Below are 27754 nucleotides of genomic sequence, written 5' to 3'. Positions count from 1 at the left end.
GATATTAATATTAGAGCCTCTGTTTTGATAGCATTGAGTTTGTAATATGAGGCAGCAGTATAGTGATTTAATATAGTTTGGAGAGCGGCCAATGAGGTCTCAAGGTCAGTCACAAATAAAAGTACATCAACTGCAAAGTGACAAGGTTTGTGGGAAGTGGCATGTACTAAAAGCCCAGGGAAGTCATGAGACAGGCAAAGTGTTTGGGCTAGATGCTCAATTGCCACTACAAAAATAAGGGTGGAAAATGGGCACCCCTGCCCAGTATTATTAGAAATTGGGAAAGGGGAGGAACGGAAGCCATTACTAAAAATATGTGCCTAGTGACCTGCATACATGGCCACTATGGACTTTAAAATATCCCCCTGGAACCCAAACATAGAGAGTACCTGCTTTATATACCCCCAGTAGAGCCTATGGAACACATTTTTCTTGTCAGTACTCCCTTTGATGGCACCAAATCCCTTGGTTTTCTGCCACCGTGATACTTATTTCAGTGCTGTTTACTGACGCAGCTATGTTTTATATCCTGTACTTATTCTATATTGTATTGAACTGTAAGTCACTGTCTTCATGTTTTGCTTATTTGTTTACTCTGTAATTGGGCGCTGTGGATCCCATGTGGCGCCATATAAATAAAGGATAATAATATGCACATGTGTAGATTCCATACTGTGCATGTGCAGACCTTCTTCTGCAAGATCGATCGCAGTGTGCCCAAGCTGCAGTCATTTGGGGTTGGGGCTCCCTGCGTTTTCAGAAAATGGGGGGGGTGCCGGCCCCGATTCCTGGGAGTGGGGAGGTCGGTGACTTCTGATGCAGATTTACTGGCATCAGAAGCGGGACTTCTTCCTTCAGGCATTAGCATATTTTCACACAGCAGCTGCGTCCAAATACGCAGCTGGTGTGCATAAGTGTCCAGCTCTGAATCAGGCCCAGTGTTTGCAGAGTGAATGTCCCGTCTACAAAGCAAGTGACACTTGTTATTTATGCAGTTTGCTCTGGACACAAAATTGCTATTTCCTAAATCATTCATTACATTGTATTTTTAATAAGCTATATGAAGTAGTTGAGTGACACATAGCTCTTCCTGAGCGGCGTATTACATATATAATATATATCTATCTATCTATCTATATATATATATATAGAGAGAGAGAGAGAGAGAGAGAGAGAGAGGAAGAAAGCTGCGGCACTCAGGGTCTTGTATTAGATCGATGTGTATTTTAAAAAATCACAACATTGTCCATCAACGTTTCGGGGTGTCTAGCCCCTTTGTCAAGATGTATATCCATATGTACATACACAGGCAGCACTCATGGACATGTAAGTAAGGGATAACCACTCCACTACTACTTCAACATTTTGATTTATTCAATCGTTGTCAGGAATCGGATCTCTTACTTCCAAGTCTATGAGAGCTGCCTGTGTATGTACTTATATTGGTCCTAGAGCTTTGCTTAGATCAACATTTCGGGGCATGTGACCCCATGATCAGGATAAGATATCCTAATAATGGGGTCACGTCCCCAGAAACATTGATCTAAGTAAAGCACTTTTTGCACTGTGAACGAGAATTGGGGCCAAATGTAATAGAGTGAGAGTTTCAGAAAGTGAGAGATTTGGTAAGGTTTTTCAGTTTTTTTTTAAAGTGCCAATCATTTACACTGCAAAACCAGGTTGATCTTGCTGTGTAAATGATTGCCACTTTAAAAAAAACCTGCAAAACCTTACCAAATCTCTCACTTTTTGAAACTCTCACTCTATTACATTTGGCCCTTGGAGTGCCGCCTGTTGTCTACTAGTATATATTGCCAATAATAGGCAGGTGCATTTCTAGGGTCAGACGATCCGTGCACGAGGTGCCTGTGGCCAGTGGCTGCACAGTATTCCATGCAGTCTGGCTGTCCACATGGAGTACTGTTGAAAATGTCCCTCCCATTTTTTAGAGGGACATTTACAAGAGGCTGAGGGCAAGGAAACAGGCGCAAACACTGGTCCCTGGAAGTGTCAAGACTGCTGACTCATGGTGTATGTGTGTGTGTGTGTCTGTTGGGTGGGGGGAAGAATCAAGATCAAGATGCTGCAGCGAGAGGTGGCGGCAGCATGAAACGTCCTCACCCCTACCAACGAGCAGGTAGTGTGGCATAATTTGTAAGAGGCATGGGCATTACTATGTGAGCCATAATATGGTGTCAGGGGAATAACTGTGGGACATAATATGTTGTCAAGGGCATTATTGTGTAGGGCATAGTATGGTTCAAGGAGCATTACTGTGTTGGGGCATAATATGGTGCAAGGGGCATTACTATTTGAGGTATACTATGGTGTCAAGGTTATAACTTGCTTGCACCTCATGTCATCTATCTGTCACCCCTTCCCACTAGATTGTTAGCTCTTCAGAGCAGGGCCCTCTTTCACCTTGTTGTCATAGCCCTCTTCTCGACACATTTCACTCGCAGCTCTCTCCTACTCAGCCACCATCTTTACCCGCTTTTTCTCCTGCTGGTAAAGGCTCATCTTTATCTATGGCCACCAGCCCCATGTAGTATGATGATTACTACCTCGCTACTTACATCTTAGCTATATTATATTTTGAGAACTGTGGTGCTCTTTGTTACCTGTATTCTATTTTTGTTATTTATTTACTGTCTCCCTGTACTGTCCTTTGTACAGCGCTGTGAAACACTTGTGGCGCATTATAAATAAAATGTAATAATAATAATAATAATAATAACAACTGTGTTGCATAATATGGTGTCGGGGCATTACTGTGTGAGGTATAATATGGTGTCAGGGGCATTACTGTGTGGGGTAAAATATGGTGTCAGAAGCATTACTGTGTGTGGAATAATATGGTGCAGTGTTATAAGGGGCATTTCAGTATGTGGCATGTGTAAGGGGCATTACGATATGGTGCAATATGTTTAAGCGCCATTACTATAAGGAGGAAAAATGACAAACAATGTAAGGGGCATGAATAAGGATTTTTTTTTTCATGTGGTGGTCAATGGGGTATATTCAATTAGGGTCGAAAACGTCTGTCTGTCGAAAAGACGGCAGTTTTCGACTTTTTAAGGTCGAATCGTGATTCGACCTATTCAGTCCCTGCAGTTTTTATTTGACAAGTCGTGGAATTCGACTTGTCGAATAGTACGTGAATCGGCAGTATAGCTGCCGATTCATGTACTTTTGAGTGAATTTGGCCCTGTTCTACCTTCTCAGTCCGAAATAAAAAAATGTCGGACTGAGATGTGGGACCCAGAGGAGGAGAGTGGGGGGAACCGCAGGGAGACGGGGGACATCCGCGGGCAGACAGGGGTGAGCAGCGCTACAGCACAGCACTGCAGCAGGATGTCTCACAGCAGCGCCGCTCACGGCAGCTTCCTCCCGGCTCCAGCAAGTGAGGTCACGCTTGCTGGAGCCGGGTGGACACTGCCGTGAGGTCTGGCGGCTGTGAGACATCCTTCTGCAGCACTGCTGTAGCGCTGCTCTCCTCCGTCTGCCCGCGGCTGTCCCCGCTGGTCTCCCTCCTCTCCTCCCTCTCTGGTCCCTCATCTCAATTCGACTTTTTTAAAGTCGAATTGAGATGAGATTGAATAGTGGTTGTCGGATCCATTCCGACAAATGCTTGTCGGAATGGATCCGACCCTAATTGAATATACCCCAATGTCGGGTAGTGCAGGGTCAAAAACTGAGTGCAAAGTAGTCTTTCCCAATAAAACCATGCCCATTACAATGAGGCCACATCCCTTTTTGGCACACACGGGTGTTTCATTTTTAAAATGTCTATGGGGGTGAGGTGCATTTTTTACTATTCGCACTGGGAGCCAAATTGTCTAGAAACGGGCCTGATAATAGGAACGTAAAGGATTAATTCAAAATCAGTAGCTGTGGAATGGAATCCCTTCCCAACAATGCTGGGTTACTGGAGAGTCACTGGTTTCTATTGTATTGCCTTGGGTGTTTCCAGCTCATATTAAATATTTTACCTGAGAAAACAATTAGGGCCCAGCTGGGGGCCAAGCACAGCCTCTATCTCTCCAGTCACTGCATTTATGAAGGTCTGGTGGGAGTCTGCTGTATTGGAATGTTTATACTACAGTCTAACGATAAAAGCGCCTTAATTGTATCTACAGAATACATATTTACATTAGATTGAGGCCAGTTTGTTGTCTTTTCCTCAGAATGTTTTCCTGAAGTGTGATCTGATTGGAGCTGACATTGTAATGGTGTAAACGTCACATACCATGTGTGTAAGTAAGGCTTTTGTACACACAGTCACCAGCACGCTGCCAACCTTTTCACTGTGGGCAAATAACTCTTTCAAGTGTTTTGCAGCAAGGCAAGTTCTTCTGACTTCATTCCACTTCGGCAAGGCCAAGGGTTAACAGGTTTGGCACATATAGGGCTGTATTTGGGGGCATGAATATCCGAGGAGCTCTAAACATTAATATTTTACAGTTTATAATACTCTAAAACCATACCGAGTGTTACATCAAGATTTCCACGTATGCCTTGCAATTATGTTAGAGACTTGTTTTAGACAGTTCCCTAGCTCAGCACCGCAGAATAACATAGCAAGACTGATGTTTTTTTAATTGTGGTACTGGATAATGTCTTAAGGCTTGGACCAGTGAAAGAATGGTATGCTTGCTTATTTGACACTAATGTTCTACATTTATATATGCAGTTTTAAACTACTCACAAGCCTTTTAATGTGTTTCTTAAATGCAAACCACATCTGTCCACAATCACTTGATATCCTTGTTCCATATGAAAAATATTGTATTATTATATTTTTTAGTGTCTTTAAACACTGAATCTGTAGTTTTTGGTTTGCATGACATTTGGAACAACAACAAATGGAATATGAAACACATTTGTTATGGTGCCGTTTCAACATTTGCATGTAGGTGCATGCTCATTGCAGTAAGTCTTTTGGAATGCAGTAGGCTGCATTATTTATCCATGTCTGATTTTTTTTCAACTTCCCAAAACAAGGAGAAACACAAAAAAAAATCTTGCTGAGAGAGCATACTGACTGTATTTATGCTGTTTTGTGTGTAAAATAGAACAGGACAAACATGTTATTGTAACCCTAAATCAGGGCTAAACATAGGATTTTGTCACCTGGGACAAAGCAGCCTGTAGCCTCCAACCCCCATACCCGCACACAAACACACCCTGGTGTCTCTACATCAGTGTGTGTCCCTCCCACTTCCCGTATCACTGCAGCAGCCTGTGTCTCTTCCCCCTGTATCTGTGTGTTTGTGTTACCCCTCCCCCCACCACCACTTACCTGGATCTTCGCCTTGCTCCTCTGTAAGGTAGTGGTAGCGGCAGGCTCCTCACACACTGTTCTTCAGCTCACACAACATCATGACCTCACACTTGCAGAGCAGATAGGGAAAAAAACTGTATTGTGCCGGGCGATGCCTGTCCCTCTATGCCTGCGCCCTGCTGATTTATCACCCCCCTGTGGCCCCCCTCTCCTTAATCTGGCCCTGTTCTACCCATTGCATCCTACATCCACCAGAATGGGCATCGGCTGGGCTTCTACCATCAAAACTTTCAATGAGATGGCCTTTAAAAAACATATGGCCCTGATTTATCAAGCCTTGGAGAGTGATAAATTGCACGGTTATAGAGTACTAATCAACAAGCTTCTAACTGTCATATTACTGGCTGTGTTTGAAAAATGACAGGAGCTGATTGGTTGGTACTTTATCACCGTGCAATTTATCTCCATCCAAAGCTTGATAAATCAGGGCCATGTATGTTTGTGTATGTGCAATAGCGACCTGTGGCTATTCTCAATGTTAAGCTTCTGAATTTAGCAGTATTTTAACACTGAATGGCAACACTATTTGATTGCTGCTGCCATCAAAATGCCACCATCGAATGGTAAAATACACTACCATCACAAGAAAAACATTGATGGTGTTAAACCATCCAAAGTCAATGTCCATCCCTACTATCTGCTGGCCAATAAGTTTTTATGCCTATGGTAGTCTGGCAAAATAAATCAACCATGACCACAAAACAGTGGCAGGTTCATGCTGATTAAAATTTCCATTACTTGCAGTAGCTCTGGAATGTCAATCAGTATGATATCTGCCACAGTGTAACTATTGTGACAGGGTGGGCTGGACCCAGAACTAACGTTGGGTACACACTGGCCGATATATCGGCCAATCTATTGAACAACCGATATATCGCTGGCCCGTCGGCCAGTGTTTACCAACGATATGTCTGTGAATGCCGTCATTCACACACATATCGCATTGGCCCTGCTGCACACACGATGACCAATATATCTACAGATATATTGGTGCATCGCTGTGTGTTGTACGGGCGGTCAGCCGAACGCCCATACACATGCTGCAGCAGCCAGCGGTGATTGACGGTTGAACTGCGCGGGTGCATGTAAATTCCTGCCCAGTTTGTGACATCAGTCATGATGGATTGGGCAGTTTGTATGCACAACACACAGCCGGCTATAGATATATTTGCAGATCAGTTGATCTGCAGATATATCTACCAGTGTGTATTCAGCATTAGAGTGTTTCCACTAGCAACAAAATGAAACACTTTCAATTGAATAATCAATAAGACAAAGATTTACATACCTGATGCCGGATTGTTAGAGTTTTTAAAATGAAGAATATTACTAACACAAGCCTTTTTTTTATCATTAATATTGATATTCAATGTAAAAATTACATTATTTTTTAGGACTTGTACAGGTGATGACAATAATGTCAAAGAAGCTAATATTAGGCTTAAATTAAGCTGGGTACACACTGGAGCGACGGGCATTCGTTCCAACATCAGTACGAATGCCTTTGAGCCCAGTTTCTGAATATACGTTAGAACGAGTTTTATGAAGGGTGGAATGATCATGTTCCATCCTGCATAACCATAAACAAGGTTGCTAGCGATATCGCTAGGTTTGATGTGCTGCACATAAAACCTGGCAACGTCACTAGTGACTGTGGGAGCATACAATCACCAGTACACACTGAGCAATGTAGACGATTTGTCGCAACGAAACGGCGGGTCGGCCCAACATTGCTCCAGTGTGTACCCTGCTTTAACCACCCTTTCCTAAATAGATGATAAACATGGCTGTGCAGCCATGGTTTATAGCTGAATGATGATTCAGGAGGACCAATCACAAGCCGCACATTCCTCACAAATATTGTGAGTCATTTTGTATTTCTTAAGTCTCTGTTTTTAACACATAAGGGGCCTATGCATTAAAACTGTATTTATTGTGATAACTGCACATTTTCATTTCTATCTACAGTAATATGACGATAAAAAATTACCTTTCACCTGTACTTATCAAAAAAATATATTTATGAGGCAGCTAAGTATTTTACAGCAGTCCAAAATATAATGGCTAGAAGCTGTCACTTACAGTTTTACCTGGACAGGCTTTGTCATTGTCATATGTTGCTTACGCCTGCACAATGAAACTGAAAGTTTGGCTAATTAAAAAGGTAAAAGGAAATATATAATACAGTAGTAGTCAACACGTGAATGGCATGTGCACCAAAAGGACTTGAAGATCATGTAATCAAGTAATGCTTAGAGCAGTGGTTCTCAAACTGTGTTCCTAGGCATCCCGTGGTGCCTCGGAGCACTTGCAGGGGTGCCCTGGGTTGGTGGTCCAGGACCAAATCAAAATATTTATGGTCAATGTAATAAGCAAAACTATTGCTTGTGGCTTCCAATCATATAAGATGTGGACAAACAGAAGCAAATCTTGCCCGTCACCACATAATTGAACCTAAGGATGATATATTTGTAAACACAATTGACTTCATTTAATATTTTTTCTGAATTTCTCAATAAGAAACGTTTCACCTAGGGGTGCCATGAAAAATATTCTGATACTTAGGGCAGGCATGTCAAACTCACAGCCCGCGGGCCCCATGCGGCCCAAAATGCTTATTTTATTACTATGTGAAAACAAGTGGAATGCGGCCAGACATAACCTTCCCCATCAGTGTCACCCCCACTCTACTCACACCTACATGTGCACACCCAGGCTCCTCCTCCATCCTGTGTGTCCACGCCATGTCTCTTCCCCTGGCTGCTACTCCTCACTCCTTGCTCAAACACAGAACAGAAGTGTCAGGAGCGCGTGAATGCGGCGGTGAGTTCAGCAGCGGCAGGGATTGTGGTGAGTGATGTGTGCAGGGGGCCCTGGTGCTGAGCAGGGCACTGTATAGTGTGTGCAATGGAGGAATGAGGGTCATGGGGTGGTAATAGCCTCCTCTCTACCCCTGCACGGTCTCCACCCGGTAACATACAGACACAGCCAACACTGTGGCAGATATAAGGAAATGCACAGTATTTGCACTTTTGCAGTGCGCCTCTTATTACTGACACACTCTCTCTCCCATAGAGCTATATGTAATTCCTGAGTATAACCCACTGAGCACAGTGTGAGGGTCACTGATGCTGGAGGTATAAGGAGATGCACAATATTAGCAGAGCTCCACTTATTGCCGTACAAAATTGCATTCAAGACTTTTTCTTGTGGCCCACACAACCATAGGGGGGAATTCAAAAGTTTGAAAAGTCGGTTAGGTGTCTGTTTTTTTCCTGTGTATTAGATCTGAAAAAACAGACTCCCAACTGACTTTTCAAACAATTGAATCTCCCTCTTAGACTTTGAATATTTGGCCCAACTGGGGTTTTAAGTTTGACATGCCTGCTCTAGGGTGCCGTGACTCAAAAAAGTTTAGAGCATATTGAAGTGATTTAATCTGTGTATGTATATACTGGTAACTTACTCAGATATGAATTTATTTTTATTAGTGATGAGTGGGTTCGGTTCCTCGAGATCCGAACCCCCCCGAACTTCACCCATTTTACACGGTTTCGAGGCAGCCTCGGATCCTCCCGCCTTGCTCGGTTAACCCGAGCGCGCCCGAACGTCATCATCCCGCTGTCGGATTCTCGCGAGATTCGTATTCTATATAAGGAGCCGCGCGTCGCCGCCATTTTCACTCTTGCATTGGAGATGATAGCGTGAGGACGTGCAGCGTTCTCTCATTAGGCGTGCGCACGGGGGGTGCCTGGTGCGCACAGGCACCCCCTAATGTGCGGCACCCCCACACGCCACGCCAGCTGCAGCACAGTGGAGTGGCTGTGTCACTTACCCTACCTGCTGCCGCAGCAGCAGAGGGGGGAAGAGGATATACAGCATGCTGAGCCATTGCCCAGCATAGGGCCGGCTCAGCTTAACTCGGGCAGCTGTGAGTTTCTGCGCTGAGGTCTCGTGCTCCTCCTCTCCCGGCCGGGCAGTTCCTGCTGATTCGGATGGAGTTTTCTAAAAGTGGGCGTGGCCACGGGGATCCGCGATTAGGCCACACCCCCCAACTTTCCCTGGGCCCAGCGATCTACAGTATGTGCACTTGCAGCCCTGCCTTCTCTTGCTGGTGCAGGTGGATCTCTGTCGGCAGCCATCCCATGGAGCCCGGCCAGGAAGGAGAAGGTAAGAGGTGTGTGACTGTGTAGGTGTGTGTGTCAGTAGACTCGTCAACATGGGGCAAAGAGTACACCCGTGCCGGGCCCCAAGGTTCTGAGGGGCCCTGAGGTTCTGACCCCACCCCCTGTTTTATAGCATACATAGGGGGTCATTCCGACCTGAATGCTAGCAGGCTACTTTTTGCACTGCTGCGATCAGGTAGTCGCTGCCTACAGGGGAGGGTGGAATCGCTGTGCAGGGCTGTAAACAGAGAGCTCACCCGCTGCGATCATCCAGGATGGAGCTGACATCAGGATCCCTCCCTGGAAACAGCTGTGCACGCCTGCGTTTGGACGGACACTCCCTGAAAACGGTCAGTGGACGCCTCCAGGTGGCCTCTTCCTGTCAATTATCTTTCGTTCGCCGCTGTGAACGCTTTCTCTGTTATTCTCGTCGCTGCCCAGCGACGGCCGTCGCCAGTCAGCGACACGCCTGCGCTTTGCCGCCCACGCGCATGTGCAGTTCTGACCCGTTCGCACGGCTGTGAAAAAGTGCAGCGTGCGAACGGGTTGGAATGACCCCCATGATCCATGAGGAGCAGTAGGAACACTGTTCCTGGCTGGAACAGGTGTGACTATAACCGCAGCATGACAGAAGAAGCACAAAGCAGCCGCAGGCACCCTCCCTACCATGCGGAAACTGACACAGTGTGGTAAGTATCAGTGTATTTTAACTATATTTCCATTCTTATGAAACCTCTCTCTCTCTCTCCCTATATTTCCCTCCCCCTCTCTCGTCACCCTCTTGCCCTATCTTTTCCTCCTTTTCCCTCTCTACCTTTCCCTCTCTCCCCCCCTCTCTATATGTCTTTCTCCTCTCTCTCTCCCTCTTTCCCCCTTACTCTCTCTCTCTATGGGGCCCATTTGTCATGGACTACATATTGAATGTGATCTGGGTGGGATCTTACCACCCAGGATCCTATTGCAATATGCGATGCACTAAGGCATTTCTGGCGGAAGGTTCTTGGGGAACCCAGCCGGATCTACTTTCCCCATATCTGTAGCCCATAGGATACAATGGGCTATTGCAGTCAAATATTGCAGTAGCTGCGGGGAACAATATCGGGATACATTGTGCAGCATTGCATCCCCCATAGAAACCTATTGTTGATGCGGCTGCGGGCGGAAATGGAGGGATCGCAGCAGGTACCTCCGATACCTGCTGCAATCCCTTCTTTATACATACCAGGAAAACCTCATATTTGCGGCTAATTTCTGAAAGCGCGTGTTTTTCGGGGACATAGCCACAAATATTTTTTGATAAATGGGCCCCTCTGTCTCTCTCCTTCTCCGCATCTTACCCCCTCTCTTTCTCCCTCCTTTTCTCTGCCTATCTCCCCCCCCATCTCCCCCTTTCTCTCTTGGTGGTCGAGGTGCCACCTGACCTGCAGTCATTTACTTCTACCACTGTCTACTCCAGCAGGGTAAGGCTTCATGGTCGTGCTGGATGATGGGTGCTATGCTGGGTCAGAGGCGGAACTACAGATGTTGCCATGCTCATCCATCATTGCAGCATGGATGGCGTGACTAGTGTGCCTTAGTCTATGATGCACGCGTGTATATTCATGCACATGCCATAGATTTCTATGGAGCAAATGCTGGCTGCAACTATTCGCAACACAGCGTTCAGTGCAGCTTGCCGCGATGCGTATGCCCGTGGTTACGCACTGCAGCAAAGATGAGGCTGGCTACATCTGTAGTGGCGGTGCTAGGGGCACCAGCCAAAATCTGCCTAGGGCATCAAATTGATTAGGGCTGGCTCTGGGCATAATGTGAATTTGGCTTATACCGTGTGGCATAATGTGAATTTTGGCTCATACCATGTGTCATAATATGAATTTTGTCTCATACTCTGTGGCATAATGTGAATTTGGATCATACTCTGTGGCATAATGTGAATTTGGATCATACTCTGTGGCAAAATGTGTATTTGGGTCATACTCTGTGGCATAATGTGAATTTGGATCATACTCTGTGGCGTAATGTGAATTTGGATCATACTCTGTGGCATAATGTGTATTTGGATCATACTGTGTGGTATAATGTGTATTTGGATCGTACTGTGTGGTGTAATGGGAGTAAGGTTCACTACTGTCAGTAGCTTGTGAGCATGGGGACACGTATGACAAATGCTGGTGTCCTGCGGAGGAAGAGTGTGATGGCATAGAAAGAGGCAGCTGTGGCTCTGATGGCACGTGTATATTTTAAACTGTACTTGTGTTCTATTAAAACTCAAATGTTCAGCTCCCTACATCTCCCATACTTTTCAGAATGTCCCACTCAAAATTAGGGTGTAGGTGCTTAGGGGTGCAAGGTGTGGGGAGGGAATGCACTGGATCAGGGATAGGTTGGGGAAGTGTAAGCAGCGATAGGGTGCAGCTAGGACTCAGGGTTATGCCGTAGCAGACAGTCAGTACCGGCCGCTGTATTATATCTACGTTATTATTAGAACTAACTAGGGAAAAATTAGATTAAGCCATGTGATTTTACTGAGAGAATGTAAAATAGTGCTAAACATGTCTCTGGGCAGTGATAGACATGCCCATAAGGCGGTGTTAGACACACCCCTCCTGCGGTGCACCCCCTAATAAAATAAGCTGCGCACGCCTATGGTTCTCTCAGTTTCTGTGTTCAGTGTGCTGCAAATATCTGCTCAGTGTGCTGCAAATATCTGTGCTCAGTGTGCTGCAAATATCTGTGCTCACTGTGCTGAAAATATCTACATTCTCTGCCTGAAAAACGCTCTATATCTGTGCTGCATTGTAGTATATAGTAGGAGGACAGTGCAGAATTTTGCTGACCACCAGTATTATATAGCAGTATGGTACAGTAGTCCACTGCTCTACCTACCTCTGTGTCGTCAAGTATACTATCCATCCATACCTGTGCTGTATTTTAGTTGTGCGCAGTATATATAGTAGGAGGACAGTGCAGAATTTTGCTGACCACCAGTATATAATATGATCATTTTGATTATCTTACAGGAAAGAAAGCTATACCCTATACACACTTAGAATACACTTTACCATGGAGCCGCTGCTGACGCTAAACTTAGTACACACGCTACGTACTTTATACACTGTTTGCGTACGGAGTCCCGTATCACTGTACGAACTTAGCGTACAAAGGCCGCGCTGGGGGTACAAAGTACACACAGCGCGCACACACCCAGAGATACACTTTAAACCTTCACAGTAATGCGATGCAATGATAAAACACCTTAAACCTTAGCAGGGCAATGAAGACACGACACCAATTGTGATTTAACCACTGGGTTCCGACACCACAGTGGATTATTGCTGAAAGGGGGTTACAATACAAATTATACAATACAATATAACAGAGTAAATGGCTACATTTAATGGTACATACTTGAGTAGATTCGCTTGCGCTTCCCGGCCCGGTCCTCGGTCATCAAATGGATAACTTTGTGAGTCTTGTGATTTACCAGGCCAGAAGCAGGCTCTCTTTATACACTTCATCCATACCTGTGCTGCATTTTAGTTGTGCGCAGTATATATAGTAGGAGGACAGTGCAGAATTTTGCTGACCACCAGTATATAATATATAGCAGTACGGTACAGTAGTCCACTGCTCTACCTACCTCTGTGCCGTCAAGTATACTATCCATACCTGTGCTGCATTTTAGTTGTGCGCAGTATATATAGTAGGAGGACAGTGCAGAATTTTGCTGACCACCAGTATATAATATATAGCAGTACGGTACAGTAGTCCACTGCTCTACCTACCTCTGTGTCATCAAGTATACTATCCATCCATACCTGTGCTGCATTTTAGTTGTGCGCAGTATATATAGTAGGAGGACAGTGCAGAATTTTGCTGACCACCAGTATATAATATATAGCAGTACGGTACAGTAGTCCACTGCTCTACCTATCACTGTGTCGTCAAGTATACTATCCATCCATACCTGTGCTGCATTTTAGTTGTGCGCAGTATATATAGTAGGAGGACAGTGCAGAATTTTGCTGACCACCAGTATATAATATATAGCAGTACATATATAGCAGTACGAAACAGTAGTCCACTGCTCTACCTACCTCTGTGTCGTCAAGTATACTATCCATCCATACCTGTGGTGCATTTTAGTAGTGCGCAGTATATATAGTAGGGGGACAGTGCAGAATTTTGATGACCACCAGTATTTAATATATAGCAGTATGGTACAGTAGTCCACTGGACTACCTACCTCTGTGTCGTCAAGTATACTATCCATCCATACCTGTGCTGCATTTTAGTTGTGCGCAGTATATATAGTAGGAGGACAGTGCAGAATTTGCTGACCACTAGTATATAATATATAGCAGTACGGTACAGTAGTCCACTGCTCTACCTCTGTGTCGTCAAGTATACTACAAAAGTTCAGTAAAATGACCCAAAAATCAAAATTAAAAGCGTCTGATGAGAAGCGTAAACTTGCCAATATGCCATTTACGACACGGAGTGGCAAGGAACGGCTGAGGCCCTGGCCTATGTTCATGGCTAGTGGTTCAGATTCACATGAGGATGGAAGCACTCATCCTCTCGCTATAAAACTGCAGTGCCACTCCTAGATGGGCCAGGTGTTTGTGTCGGCCACTTGGGTCGCTTAGCTTAGTCACACAGCTACCTCATTGCACCTCTTTTTTTCTTTGCATCATGTGCTGTTTGGGGACTATTTTTTAAATCTGCCGTCCTGTCTGACACTGCAGTGCCACTCCTAGATGGGCCAGGTGTTTGTGTCGGCCACTTGGGTCGCTTAGCTTAGCCATCCAGCGACCTTGGTGCACCTTTTTTTTTCTTTGCATCATGTGCTGTTTGGGGACTATTTTTTAAATCTGCCATCCTGTCTGACACTGCAGTGCCACTCCTAGACGGGCCAGGTGTTTGTGTCGGCCACTTGGGTCGCTTAGCTTAGTCACACAGCTACCTCATTGCACCTCTTTTTTTCTTTGCATCATGTGCTGTTTGGGGACTATTTTTTAAATCTGCCATCCTGTCTGACACTGCAGTGCCACTCCTAGATGGGCCAGGTGTTTGTGTCGGCCACTTGGGTCGCTTAGCTTAGCCATCCAGCGACCTTGGTGCACCTCTTTTTTTCTTTGCATCATGTGTTGTTTGGGGACTATTTTTTAAATCTGACATCCTGTCTGACACTGCAGTGCCACTCCTAGATGGGCCAGGTGTTTGTGTCGGCCACTTGGGTCGCTTAGCTTAGTCACACAGCTACCTCATTGCACCTCTTTTTTTCTTTGCATCATGTGATGTTTGGGTACTGTTTTTTAAATCTGCCATCCTGTCTGACACTGCAGTGCCACTCCTAGATGGGCCAGGTGTTTGTGTCGGCCACTTGGGTCGCTTAGCTTAGTCACACAGCTACCTCATTGCACCTCTTTTTTTCTTTGCATCATGTGCTGTTTGGGGACTATTTTTTAAATCTGCCATCCTGTCTGACACTGCAGTGCCACTCCTAGATGGGCCAGGTGTTTGTGTCGGCCACTTGGGTCGCTTAGCTTAGCCATCCAGCAACCTCGGTGCAAATTTTAGGACTGAAAAGAATATTGTGAGGTGTGAGGTGTTCAGAATAGACTGGAAATGAGTGGAAATTATGGTTATTGAGGTTAATAATACTATGGGATTAAAATGACCCCCAAATTCTACGATTTAAGCTGTTTTTGAGGTTTTTTTTGTAAAAAAACACCTGAATCCAAAACACACCCGAATCCGACAAAAAAATTTCAGGGAGGTTTTGCCAAAACGCGTCCGAATCCAAAACACGGCCGCGGAGCCGAATCCAAAACCAAAACACAAAACCCGAAAAATTTCCGGTGCACATCACTAATTTTTATTAATAGGGACACAATAGATATGTTTAGTTCATAGTGAACCTTTATATTAAACAAAGTACAGGTGTGGAACCACATATCCAGAATACTTGAATTTTAGCGTTTTCTGGATAATATTATTTTCTGTAATTTGGAGCACTGTGCCTAAAATTTACTAAATTGCATTTTAAAGTTGCCATTGTCTGTTGTCACACTGCCCCTGACATACCACCCTCATTATTTTATGTAGCGTGTTCCTCACAATTACTGAAACAAGGAAACATTAATTGATCTCATCAGTATCATCCTCAAACAGCAGCATTTTGTCATCTGGCTTTTATGAACATTTCAAATACTTGGGGGTTGATGTATCAAACAGTGAATAGAATGGAGAAATGGACCAGTGGAGAAGCTCAGATGTAACCAGGCTCAGCATTGGCGTGATCAAAACAATCACCAAAAGTGTGCCCACGAATGGGCGCATGCGATTGCACACACACATCCACACGGAATCAATTGTGTGATTGCACCTGTGACTAAGCGCACTCTGCTATGAATAGTCACATGCTATGATGCGTGCACATGTGCGTACGCATCGCGGCAAAACTGAGCCTGGCTACAGCTGTACATTCTATAAAATGATAGTTTGTAGCTGATGGGTTGCTATGGACAACTTCTCCATTGGCCCACTTCACCACTGTTTTCACTATGCACTGCATCACCCCCTTAGTCTCTGTGTGCATACATCATGCTTGTTCTCCAATTAGTTAATGGCTTTGTTATGATTAGTAAAATATACTTTCTGAATCCCTCTTTGCTCTTTTATCCAAAATACTTGGGACATGGTAGTTTGAAACACATTTCCTGACATTAATTACATTATAAACTCTAAATTTAGATTGGCTGTGTACTTTCAAAATCATTTTGAATCATGTTGTGTGAGTTGTTTGAGGTCAGCTGTAATTTCGGGAATGAAGAAGGAAGGAGGACTGGCAGATTTACCATAAAATAAGATTCTAATGTAAATTTAGTTTTTAGCGTCACTGCCCAGAACAGTCCCCTCCTCATTTCCTTGTGCAGCAGCTCACAGTGACAATATGGGGATGTAAGGTTATATATATCAAGTATATATACAGGCGCTGTGATGAGTGTGCTTTTCCTAGCAGCTGAATAGATAAGGGGTAGTCAAACCCTTTCAATAACAAGAGGAGGAAAAAAGATATACAGCGCTCATTGACACAGTGTAATCTAAAAAGGTAAGTATTTAATAATAGGGTTTTGTTTTTAAAAAAGACTTAGACAGTTAAAAAACATGCAATCTATGATATAATGTGTCTCAATATTGGCTTCAGGTGGACTTATAAATCTATTAATACTGACACCAACTGGTATGTTTGGCACTCATCAACATATTTAAAACCAACACATATACAGTCATAAAAACGGACCAGATGTATAATAATTCATCCAATTGGATGTGGTTACCAAGTCTGTGTTCCGTTTAAAGAGGCTCCCGTAAGGTACAAGTCCGTATGGCAACGGCAACAATTGTTGGGGTCCTGGTTCACAGTTCACTCGGAACTCCGTGTTCCATTGTGTGGGTTCTCCTATGGATGTAGTCCATAGGAGAACCCACACAATGGAACACGGAGTTCCGAGTGAACTGTGAACCAGGACCCCAACAATTGTTGCCGTTGCCATACGGACTTGTACCTTACGGGAGCCTCTTTAAACGGAACACAGACTTGGTAACCACATCCAATTGGATGAATTATTATACATCTGGTCCGTTTTTATGACTGTATATGTGTTGGTTTTAAATATGTTGATGAGTGCCAAACATACCAGTTGGTGTCAGTATTAATAGATTTATAAGTCCACCTGAAGCCAATATTGAGACACATTATATCATAGATTGCATGTTTTTTAACTGTCTAAGTCTTTTTTAAAAACAAAACCCTATTATTAAATACTTACCTTTTTAGATTACACTGTGTCAATGAGCGCTGTATATCTTTTTTCCTCCACAATATGGGGATGTACTTGCCAAACATATTTGTATGTATATGATCACAGAACAACAGTAATGTTTTACTTCCGACTGCCAAATTATCAGAGGTTTCTGGTTAATGAGTCACTGCATAAATTATCCTGTATGTACATTAAGGCGAATTCAGATGTGGTTGGAGTTGCTACCGCTGCTGTTTACATAGCATCAGCAGCAATGGCACTAATATGGTAGTGCAGTGGGAGTGTCACACATCACGATGGACAGCGATAAACTTGATAAGATCCAAAGCTGTTATATAACCAATTAATGTCAGCTTAAAAAACTCCAGCACACTACCATAGAAAGCATCAATTATATCTGCATTTATTCAAAGGCAGCCATCATAATCCCAACAAGCATAGTAATTACGTTTATTCTTAATAGCAGGCCATGTGTTAGTAAAGCAACTGGCCCTAATGCAATTCACGGTGAGTCGTGCCATCATCATCCTGATCCTCACTGTCTGATGCCACAGATTCCAACATTCCTCAGTGGTCCCAATATGTACCAACCATCTCTACCACCCATCTCTGCCTCGTACCTCTACTTCCCATCTCTAACTCCCATCTCTACTAGCCCATCTCTACCTCTCATCTCTACCAGCCCATCTCTACCTCCCATCTCTACCAGCCCATCTCTACCTCCCATCTCTACCAGCCCAACTCTACCTCCCATCTCTACCAGACCATTATTTATTATTTATTTATTATTTATTACCAGTTATTTATATAGCGCACACATATTCCGCAGCGCTTTACAGAGAATATTTGGCCATTCACATCAGTCCCTGCCCCAATGGAGCTTACAATCTATATTCCCTATTACATGCACAAACAGACACATTCACACTAGTGTTCATTTTTGTTGGGAGCCAATTAACCTACCAGTATATTTTTGGATTATGGGAGGAAACGGAGTACCCGTCGGAAACCCACGCAAGTACGGGGAGAATATACAAACTCCACACGGTTAGGGCCATGGTGGGAATCAAACCCATGACCTCAGTGCTGTGAGGCAGTAATGCTAACCATTACACCATCCTTACCATCTCTCATCTCTACCAGCCCATCTCTAACTCCCATCTCTACCAGCCCATCTTTACCTCCCATCTCTATTAGCCTATCTCCACTTCCCATCTCTACCAGCCCATCTCTACCTCCCATCTCTACCAGCACATCTCTACCTCCAATCTCTATGAGCCATCTCTACCTCCCATCACTACCAGACCATCTATATCTCCCATCTCTACCAGCCCATCTCTACCTCCCATCTCTACCAGCCCATATCTACCTCCTATCTCTACAAGCCCATCTCTACCAGCCCATCTGTACCTCCCATCTCTACCAGCCCATCCCTACCTCCCATCTCTACCAGCCCATCTCTACCTCCAATCTCTACCAGCCCATCTCTACCTCCCATCTCTACCAGCCCATCTCTACCTCCCATCTCTACCAGCCCATTCCTACCTCTCATGCCAACCTCCCATCTCTACCAGCCCATCTCTACTTACCATCTCTACCTCCCATCTCTTCCAGCCCATCTCTACTTACCATCTCTACCAGCCCATTTCTACCTCCCATCTAAAGTAGGTACAGTAAGTATGATATTAAGAGTTTAAGGAACACTGGGCCTGATTCAGAGTTGTACTCAAATCCAGTGGTATGCGTACAACTCCGATGGTGGTAGGTCTGCACGTGTTTTTAAAACCAGGGTGTGTCTCCTCTGTTCTGTAGGCTTGACAAGGCAAGGGTCTGCATCTTCTGACACAGATTTCCTTGCCCCATCAGAGGAGTTACAGAGACCAGTCCGAGTAAGGCATGGCTGATGGCTGCAACCATCATGGCCGATGATCACGATGGTAATCCGATGCTGCTTCTTCAGATGCAGCAGTCAGATTTGCGATGCCGGCAGGAGGTGCCTTTTTTCTTCAGACACCTCCTGCGGCACTGGCTTATTAGTTGTACAGTGCTGCACACACGCTGTGTACAGAGACGCAGTGGATGTGCAATACCATTCAGCTATGAATCAAGCCCACCATCACAAGCTTCTGAGGCGAAAGCTTGGGATATATGCTAGAAAATATGATATAAAAGATTTGTAGATGCCTAGAACACAATGTCAACCAAATGTAGAAAGAAAATATAACAGTAAAGTGAACTGAAATATTATTACAATTAATACAAGTTTATGCTGAAAAAACAGAATATACAGTATGTGCCACTTGCTAATTATGTCTCTATATTTCCACTGGGTGTGTGGATGAATATGTCTGACACAACAGAAAATGGCTGTGTAACATAAACACAGAAGAAAAGGTTCTTCAGCTGAAAAAACTTGTTTAAGGACTTGACAAATGTCTCTTTCGTAACAGAACAATAAAAGGCATTGAACTAGGAAATGCGTGCCTAATGTCGCTGGCTATAATCTCACCCCATTTATATAGCTTGTTTCTTTGAATATTAGAATAGAAATGTCTATAAAATGTATTGCCTTAATGTTAGAGGATCATAATATAAAGAATATTACTTATTTGCATGCATTCATTAACGGAAAAGCATGAGATAATAATATGTATTCTATTTCTTTCTCTACAGATCACATATATAAGGACATATCTAAACAGCAGCTGATAAAAGGAAGTGATCATTATGAAATAAAAAAAGGGCAAAACTACACTTTTTCCTGCAGGTAAGGGCATAATATACAGATCACTGTGAGACTCTTGTACTATAAGGAGATCAGTAGTTTCAGTACACTGTGCATCTGGAAGCCACAACAATAATCCAGTGACACATATAGCTGACTTCCTTTATTGTTTTACAGCTTTATGAGATTTATTTATGCATAAAATGGTCACTCCCTTGCTTGGCAGTTTGCACAAAGTTAAAAGATCGTTTATCATTTATAGGGAAAAGAAACACTTCTCGGGAGCCATGGGGTACATTTTAAATATTTGAGGATCATTATGCTATATGGCAGGGGTTCTTAATCACATCCCCAAGCATTTTTGTCTGCAGCATCGGCTGACACGGAGTCCGGACAAGTATGATTGGATACAGGGTGTGTCATCAACCGGTCATGTTTGTGGATTTCTCTCTGTGGCTGTAGTTGGGATAATAAATGACGAATAAAATAGATTCACTAACCTGTTCATGATAAAGAAATCTACAAAACATGACCTGCTGGTGGCACTTGAGTATTAGGACTGAGAACCCCTGCTGTTTGGCTTATTGCCATTGGCGTATAGACATATAATGCGTGCAAGGTGTGCACACTGGGGTACAGAGTTACCTGCAAAGCACAACCTGCATCTATATAGAGTTGTACTTACCTGTCCGGAGTCCCAAGTCGTCCGACACTGCAGCAGAAATCGCTGGGAAAATGGTATGGTGTCCATTTTCGCTGAGATTTGCACATGCGTAGTAGATATGTCTCCAGAAACATAACACAGGCGCCATGTTCCCAGTGACCTGAATATGCACAGTAGACTCTGGCACAAAGGCAGAGCCTACTATGCTGCCACAGAGTAGGATGCCTGCTCAAAGCATGCATACAGGCCCTCTTCCTTCTCTTAAAATGCCCTGTTTATTACATGAATTTAAGTTTAATTTGTTCTGCTTCATTTTTAACAGTTTTGCTCCATTTATAAACATTCCCATAATCATTCCCAATTGGTTAATATACCCTGATCTCAGTGGTGTCGAGAGAGGGGGGGGGGGGGGATGGGGTACAGATTACCTGGGCCAAGGCATGTCAGGGGGCCCGGGCTAGAGAACACCACTAGCCATTTTTTTTGGTGGGATAATATATTTTTTCTTTATTATAAATCAGTGGGCGGGCGCGCGAGCTAGCAGTGGGTGGGCCTTCGGGAGGGGGGATGTATGTGTGTGTCACCTGGCTGTTTGTTCCTTGTCATTAAGCACCTCCCACAGCAACTACCACCTGTCGCACCGCAGCTAGGATCTCGCAAGATGATATCTTCAACTCGCGAGTCAATCTCTGCAGCCGACTCTGGATGGCCTCTTCAGATTTAGCAATCTCCGGGAGGTAGACAGGGACCGGGAGGGGCAGGCATGCAGCTGGCTGGGCGTGGCCTGTGGGTTTAAGAAGTGGCGCAGCTCAACTCAGTTGTATACATTTCTATATAGATATGTATATTTACCTATATATAGAAATAGATAAATATACATACTGTGGCCACATCCACTCGGGCGGGAAGTTGTTGTACCGGGGCCCAGGATTTCTCTTGGCAGCCCTGCCTGATCCTACCACATATCTTCATATTTTTATTTTTGGGTGAAAAAAAGATTAATTCTAAAAAAAATGGTGTGGGGTGCTACTGCAATGTGATGAACAACAGTAGGCCTTTAAGCCTAGGCTGGTGGTGGAAAAATCAGGTGAAAAAAGAGCATGGGCTTACCCTTAACTTTTCTCTGACCAGCACTAGTCTTTACCAGCCAGGGCTGGTGCCACTATAGCAAGCTTAGTTAATCTGGTTTATTGTATACTTGTAGTGGTAAAAAAAACATCAGGATGCCATTTTTTGTCTAAAGTACAGTTTTGAGTCAGGATTGAATGTATTCGATTGTCCGCAATCCTCTCAGGATTTCACACCCTTCACTTGGTAATGAAAGCATATGGTATCCAGAATGCTTTCAATGTAATGAAATTGATCTAAAAATGTGATATGAATAACGGTTATTCAATAACCTACAGTATCTCTGGCATTTTGTAAACCAGACCAGGCCATGGAATATATTTGCAGTACTCTAAAATGGTCCTACAAATAATTTAGTTCATTATTACTTTTATATATGTGCACTGAGACATACAAATAAATATTGGGATTAAAAAAATGATTTTATCATCATTGCTATGTGAACTTCACCCAGTTCATAAGGGTCATCTGACAATATCTGAACTAGACACAGCTGCCAGTGCCTGCGTGGGAATGTCTGATTACATATGGGTGTCATAAGCTGACACAGTCAGTGTACATGTCACTCAATGGCTGGAAGTGCTCTCAAGATGATCACCTCCGCAGCAGCATCACCCTCAGGAAGGCGGCAGGCAGACAGTCTCAGTTGGAAGCCAAAAACTTTTTCTGGGAAGAAACAGGGAGGGGATAAGGTCTGTTGGATGTTGCAAAAGACCTCAGTGACTTTAAGCAATAATTCAAGTCACTGGATTTCCTTTTAAATCAGGGTCTTAGTCAGTCTTACACCCTCATCTTATCAGATGTCTATTTCTAACATTCCAGAAGAATTCACTTGCTAAGTGTGGTGAAGGCACATAATGTCTAACATTTCATATCGTAAAACAAGAATACATAAGCTTGTGATATTTAAAGCATTAAAATCAGAAATGCTGACACAACATCAAGTCGTGGGCATTGGGGGTAATTCAGACCTGATCTCTAGGCTGCGTTTTCGTAGAGCGGACCATCAGGTCTAAACTGCGCATGCATATGCACCGCAATGCGCAGGTACGTCGCATGGGTACACGGGGATCGCCACTCAGCGATGGGTTTGTGCGATGGATCCATTCGCACGGGCATTCGCAAGGAGTTTGACAGGGAGAAGGCATTTGTGGGTGGCAACTGACCGTTTTCTGGGAGTGTTTGGAAAAATGCAGGTGTGTACAGTTCTGCTACACATGCGTTCGCACACTTGCACAGCTAAAATACACTATCTGATCGCAGCAGTGCAAAAATCGCCTGCTAGCGATCAGGTCTGAATTAGGACCATTGTGCGCTAATTGTGCAAATTATCTGAATGCATGAAAGAATGGGGAAATCACCATAAACTCTGCAAAAGTGGTAAATATGATAACAAGTTGCCATAGGACAGTGTAGGGTTGGGTATGAAATGTCGACAGCCATAATATTGACATTAATCATGTTGGTATGAGAATGTCGATATGGTCATAATGTCAACATTGCCCATGTCGGCAGTTATTATGTCGACAGTGATGAAATGTCAACATGTTAGAATGTTGACATTTTGTTCTGGTGGTCCATTGGTAACTCATTTGCTTCTGACGGGTGCAGCAGCGTCTTCTGGGTCCCTGCAGTCATGTGACCATCACTTCCAGGTCAGAACTCCAATACACTAGTGTTCCAGCAGGTATTTGACCACTATCCTCTCGCTCTAATGAATAAACCTACCCCCCACCCTGGCAGCCTAAGGGAATTGATAAATACATTATTTTTCCTTTGGGGAGGTGTGCCAGAGGTACTGTAAGGGCCGGGGCTGACATCTCACATCCTCCCTGAAAATGCTTGATCACACCTACATTTTTCCTGACACTCCCAGAAAACGGGCAGTTACCACCCCTAAACGCCAGCTTCCTGTCAATCAACTTGCGTTTGCCTAGAGATAAAGAAAGATGCAGGATTTTTACGCAGTTTGGCCTCATGCATGCGCATTACAATCCATATGCATGCAGTCGTTCAGTCATCGTCCACCTTGCGAATTCGCACAGCAGCAATCAGGTTCAAATCGGATCCTATATTCTGAAATTATTACATTAAAATTAAAACTTTTAAAAAGTTATCACCAACACTGGAGGTGCAAAATAAAAGCAGCAATTTCTCCTATTGAATCCTTACGTCAAATTGATTTTCTAAATAGAAAAAAGTTGAAGCCACGGATTTTGCAGCTGAAAAAAAGACAAGCAAAGTAGTTTGTAGAAACAGCTACAATATTGCTTTTATTAGATTACTATAAGTTCATAAACAAGTACACACTTTGCAGAATTTGTACACACATTAGAAAGAGGCTCGAGCTAATATGAAAACAATACATGTTACAACTCAATAGTATGGTGTTCAGGAATATCCAGGCCTTTTTGTGGAAGCAGTGAAAGGTGGACACTGTATTTACATTTTACATATGCAGAACATACACAATGAATCCTATAGAAAGTGGGTAAGAATTGCATTTTGCTGTTGAAAAATGGGAATATACCCCTGAGAGAGAGAGAGTGAACTAGATGTATAACACTAGTTGTTGATTTCATTAAAAGGACCCATACATCCGGGGAGTATCAGGGTTGTTCCCTGGGCTCCTGATGCTCATGTCAGAGGATCTAGGAAATCAAACATATCGGAAATCCTCAATTTGCCAATTCTGACCACAAATTTATTGGAATTGTTGAGTCAGAATTTTTATCATGCCGTTTTGATCGGTGGATTGGCATCGAGGTGTCGCCCAGCATTAAACCAACAAATTTATAGTTGGTTTGATAAGTATATGGCAATACAAATGCTAAATATATATAACAACCAATTAGCATAGAGCAATGAGGAATGGATCTCAGAAATTTAGGGTACACAAACAACCCCTTTTTGAGTGTTCTTTTGTGCTACACTTACATTCTCAGTGTGGTGTGATTTACCTTATTGGTGCTCTTTAAGTGAACTTTGTAACATACACTAAGTAAGTAAGTATATACTTTACAAAGCTCTATGTGGTGTTTTTATTCTAAGTGAATGTCTATAATTGTTATGCTTCCTATGTCATTGTATATTCATTATATAGAAGAGGATACTGTAGTTTTATGCGGCATCTGCTAAAGCTTGGCATGATAATGACTCCTGTCCTTGCAATATTCTTACACAGAGGATATGCCCCAGTCACGTGGCAATGGGAACAGTTGCATCTGAACAACACCAGAATGAGTGTTAAGGAGAAGCCATGCAGGAATACAAACCTGACCTGCAGTCACCTAAGAATCACCAATGCCAAAGCTACAGACACTGGCTACATTACATGCCGCTATAAATCCAAAGACGACACATTGATCCAGCGTAAAACTTATTTGTTTGTAAAAGGTAAGTAGAATTTTGTGGTCATATTCCTGACCAATATTCTACTATAAAATTACAGGTCAGGTCACAGCAAGATAAAATCCTTTGGTTTGTAATATTAATATTAATAATATTTTTGGGGTTTCTGTTCATCAGCAATTATCAGCTCATTATATTGCTATTCCATTTGTTTACATTGAATACATTACTCATCTCAGTGAGGAATTGGGTATAAAGAAACTATAAAATTAGACTGTCAGCTTATTTATCTGTGTAATTGTGTGCTGTTATGGGCTTCCATTTACTGGTGTTAGATGGGTTTTGTTGGGAAGGACTCCTGCACTGCTTGTCCCATTCAGCTGTTGTAAATAAAGATATTTAAAAAAAAAATGGAATTGCAGAACCAGCTGTAATTGTCCAGATGTAAAAAGAAAAAGCTTATCTTTATTTAATGTACCTTTTTACTCTAATCTAAAAGCAATTTATCATGCTAACTGCAAATACAATAAATTACATTTACAAAATGTTACTAATAGAAAATAAATAATGGCTTCACTGGGATATACAGATACATATATTTATTTTAAAATGTAATTGCATGACAACTAAAACTTCCATCTGAATGCTGCTGCAATGGTGAAAATGTCTCACATGCAATTTCCTGGGTGCCAATGGTTATGGGGCTACTAAAACACTGAATGATTGACATACTGTAATGTTACTCATCCAGTGTGCCCTTACCGGACACCCAGGGCCGGTGCAAGGTTTCTCGGCACCCTAGGCAAAACCTCTGCCTACTGCCCCTTCCCCCCAATCAGGCGAAAGTCTGTTGCATGGCAGCTGCTCTAATTCCCCCCCCCCTCTCATGCTGCTGCTGTTCCCCACCTCCAATCTGTTGCACGGCTGCTCTCTTCCCCCCACTTCCCCTGTCTGTGTGGATGCTTACTGCTCCCCCCCCCATCCCCCCGCTCTGTTAAGTGGCTGATGTACTATCCCCCCTAGTTTGTGTGCAGGCCTGCTGTTCATCACCCCCCCTTTCCTTCCCCAGGCTGCTGCTGTCCCCCACTTCTCTTATCAAATTCAGACAGTGCACTCTGCAGCCACCTTACCTGCGGTCCGCAATGCAGAGTTGGGACTGAGTAGACTGGGAAGGAGCCTGGAATGAAGAACAGCGCTGCACGTCACCCCCAGCCAGGACTCCAGGAACTGTCAAGGTTACTGCCTGTGCCGGAGCTGGTGGCTGCAATATGGGACCACTTGGCGGCCGCGGTTATTGTAATATAGGGTGCATCGAGGGTTGCAGCGGCTGTTACTGGTGTGACAACAAGGTGTCCACCACCTTTTTAAGGCAGCCTCAGCTGCCCCCTCAGGTCTAGTTGCCCCTAGGCAACTGCCTAAAGCTGCCTAGAGGAAGAGCCGGCCCTGCAGACACCCACATAGATTACTGGCTGATGACATAAAAGATACACAGCTGCTAATCGATGTCAGTGTTACACTGTATGCGTTGTGCTTAGCTATACTGCCACAGTCAGAGCCACACTCAGTCTGAGCAGAAGAGGATGAGGCACTAACCTCCCATTACTTCTGAGAGAATTGGGTTTCACCTAGGTATGGTGCACACAGTGCTGTGCACAGACCTGGCGTATGTGGTGAAATGTTGTGGTATGTCTGTCACACTGTTACGTGCTGATTACAACATACAGTCTGGGAGATATTAATATAAGCAGAACTACTAATGGATATACATTTTTTTTTCCATAGAAAACCGATCACACACATACTGTAGAAGGCAGACAGTTTTTTGAGAATAATCAACGTATTATTGGAATAGGGAAATATACTCATATTAGCACTGAATGTTACAAAAATAGGAAATAAAGATACATTACTTGTATAAATGTTTCCTTTCATTGATAAACTCCCCATTCAAACAGATATATGCAAAGGAAAAATAGAAACAATGGGGTAAATTTACTAACATTCGTATTTTCCCGTTTCAGGTCAAAGTTCAATCACGAATGACATCGAAAGTGTAAAACTGCAACTTTTTGAATTTGTTACGATGGATTTACTAAGCTGCCGTATTTTGCCTTTTCGGGTTTTCCGATGTCGATGTCATTCGTTTTTTTTTCCAGTTTTTTACGGCAGTGATTAGCAAAACACTGCCGACTTTTTTACAATGAATCTCGGCCGGATCTGTGTGATCCGTGCTGGGGTTCATTTTTTTTTTTTTTTTTTAAATTAAACACTGTAAAATCCCCCCCAAAAAATTGCGTGGGGTCCCCTCTCCTAAGCATAACCAGCCTCGGGCTCTTTGAGCCGATCCTGGTTGCAGAAATATGGGGAAAAAATTGACAGGGGTTCCCCCATATTTAAGCAACCAGCATCGGGCTCTGCGCCTGGTCCTGGTTCCAAAAATACGGGGGACAAAAAGAGTAGGGGTCCCCCGTATTTTTAAAACCAGCACCGGGCTCCACTAGCTGGACAGATAATGCCACAGCCGGGGGTCACTTTGATATAGTG

The 27754-nt window shown here is 43.6% G+C and overlaps 1 protein-coding gene across 1 annotated transcript in view; it reads left to right on the top strand.

Moving 5' to 3' along the window:
* Nucleotides 1-27754, top strand: part of LOC134948917 (vascular endothelial growth factor receptor kdr-like) — a 334002-nt gene that overhangs the window by 92099 nt on the left and 214149 nt on the right. The window contains exons 2-3 of the mRNA XM_063937198.1: nt 20016-20109; nt 25044-25255. Of these exons, the coding sequence (XP_063793268.1) occupies nt 20016-20109; nt 25044-25255 (306 nt within the window). The remainder of the gene's footprint in view (nt 1-20015; nt 20110-25043; nt 25256-27754) is intronic.

The sequence above is a fragment of the Pseudophryne corroboree genome, chromosome 8 (assembly GCF_028390025.1).
Source record: "Pseudophryne corroboree isolate aPseCor3 chromosome 8, aPseCor3.hap2, whole genome shotgun sequence".
Taxonomy (NCBI): Eukaryota; Metazoa; Chordata; class Amphibia; order Anura; family Myobatrachidae; genus Pseudophryne; species Pseudophryne corroboree.
The sequence above is the reverse complement of the archived record's forward strand: the minus strand, read 5'-3'. Positions and strand labels throughout refer to the sequence as shown.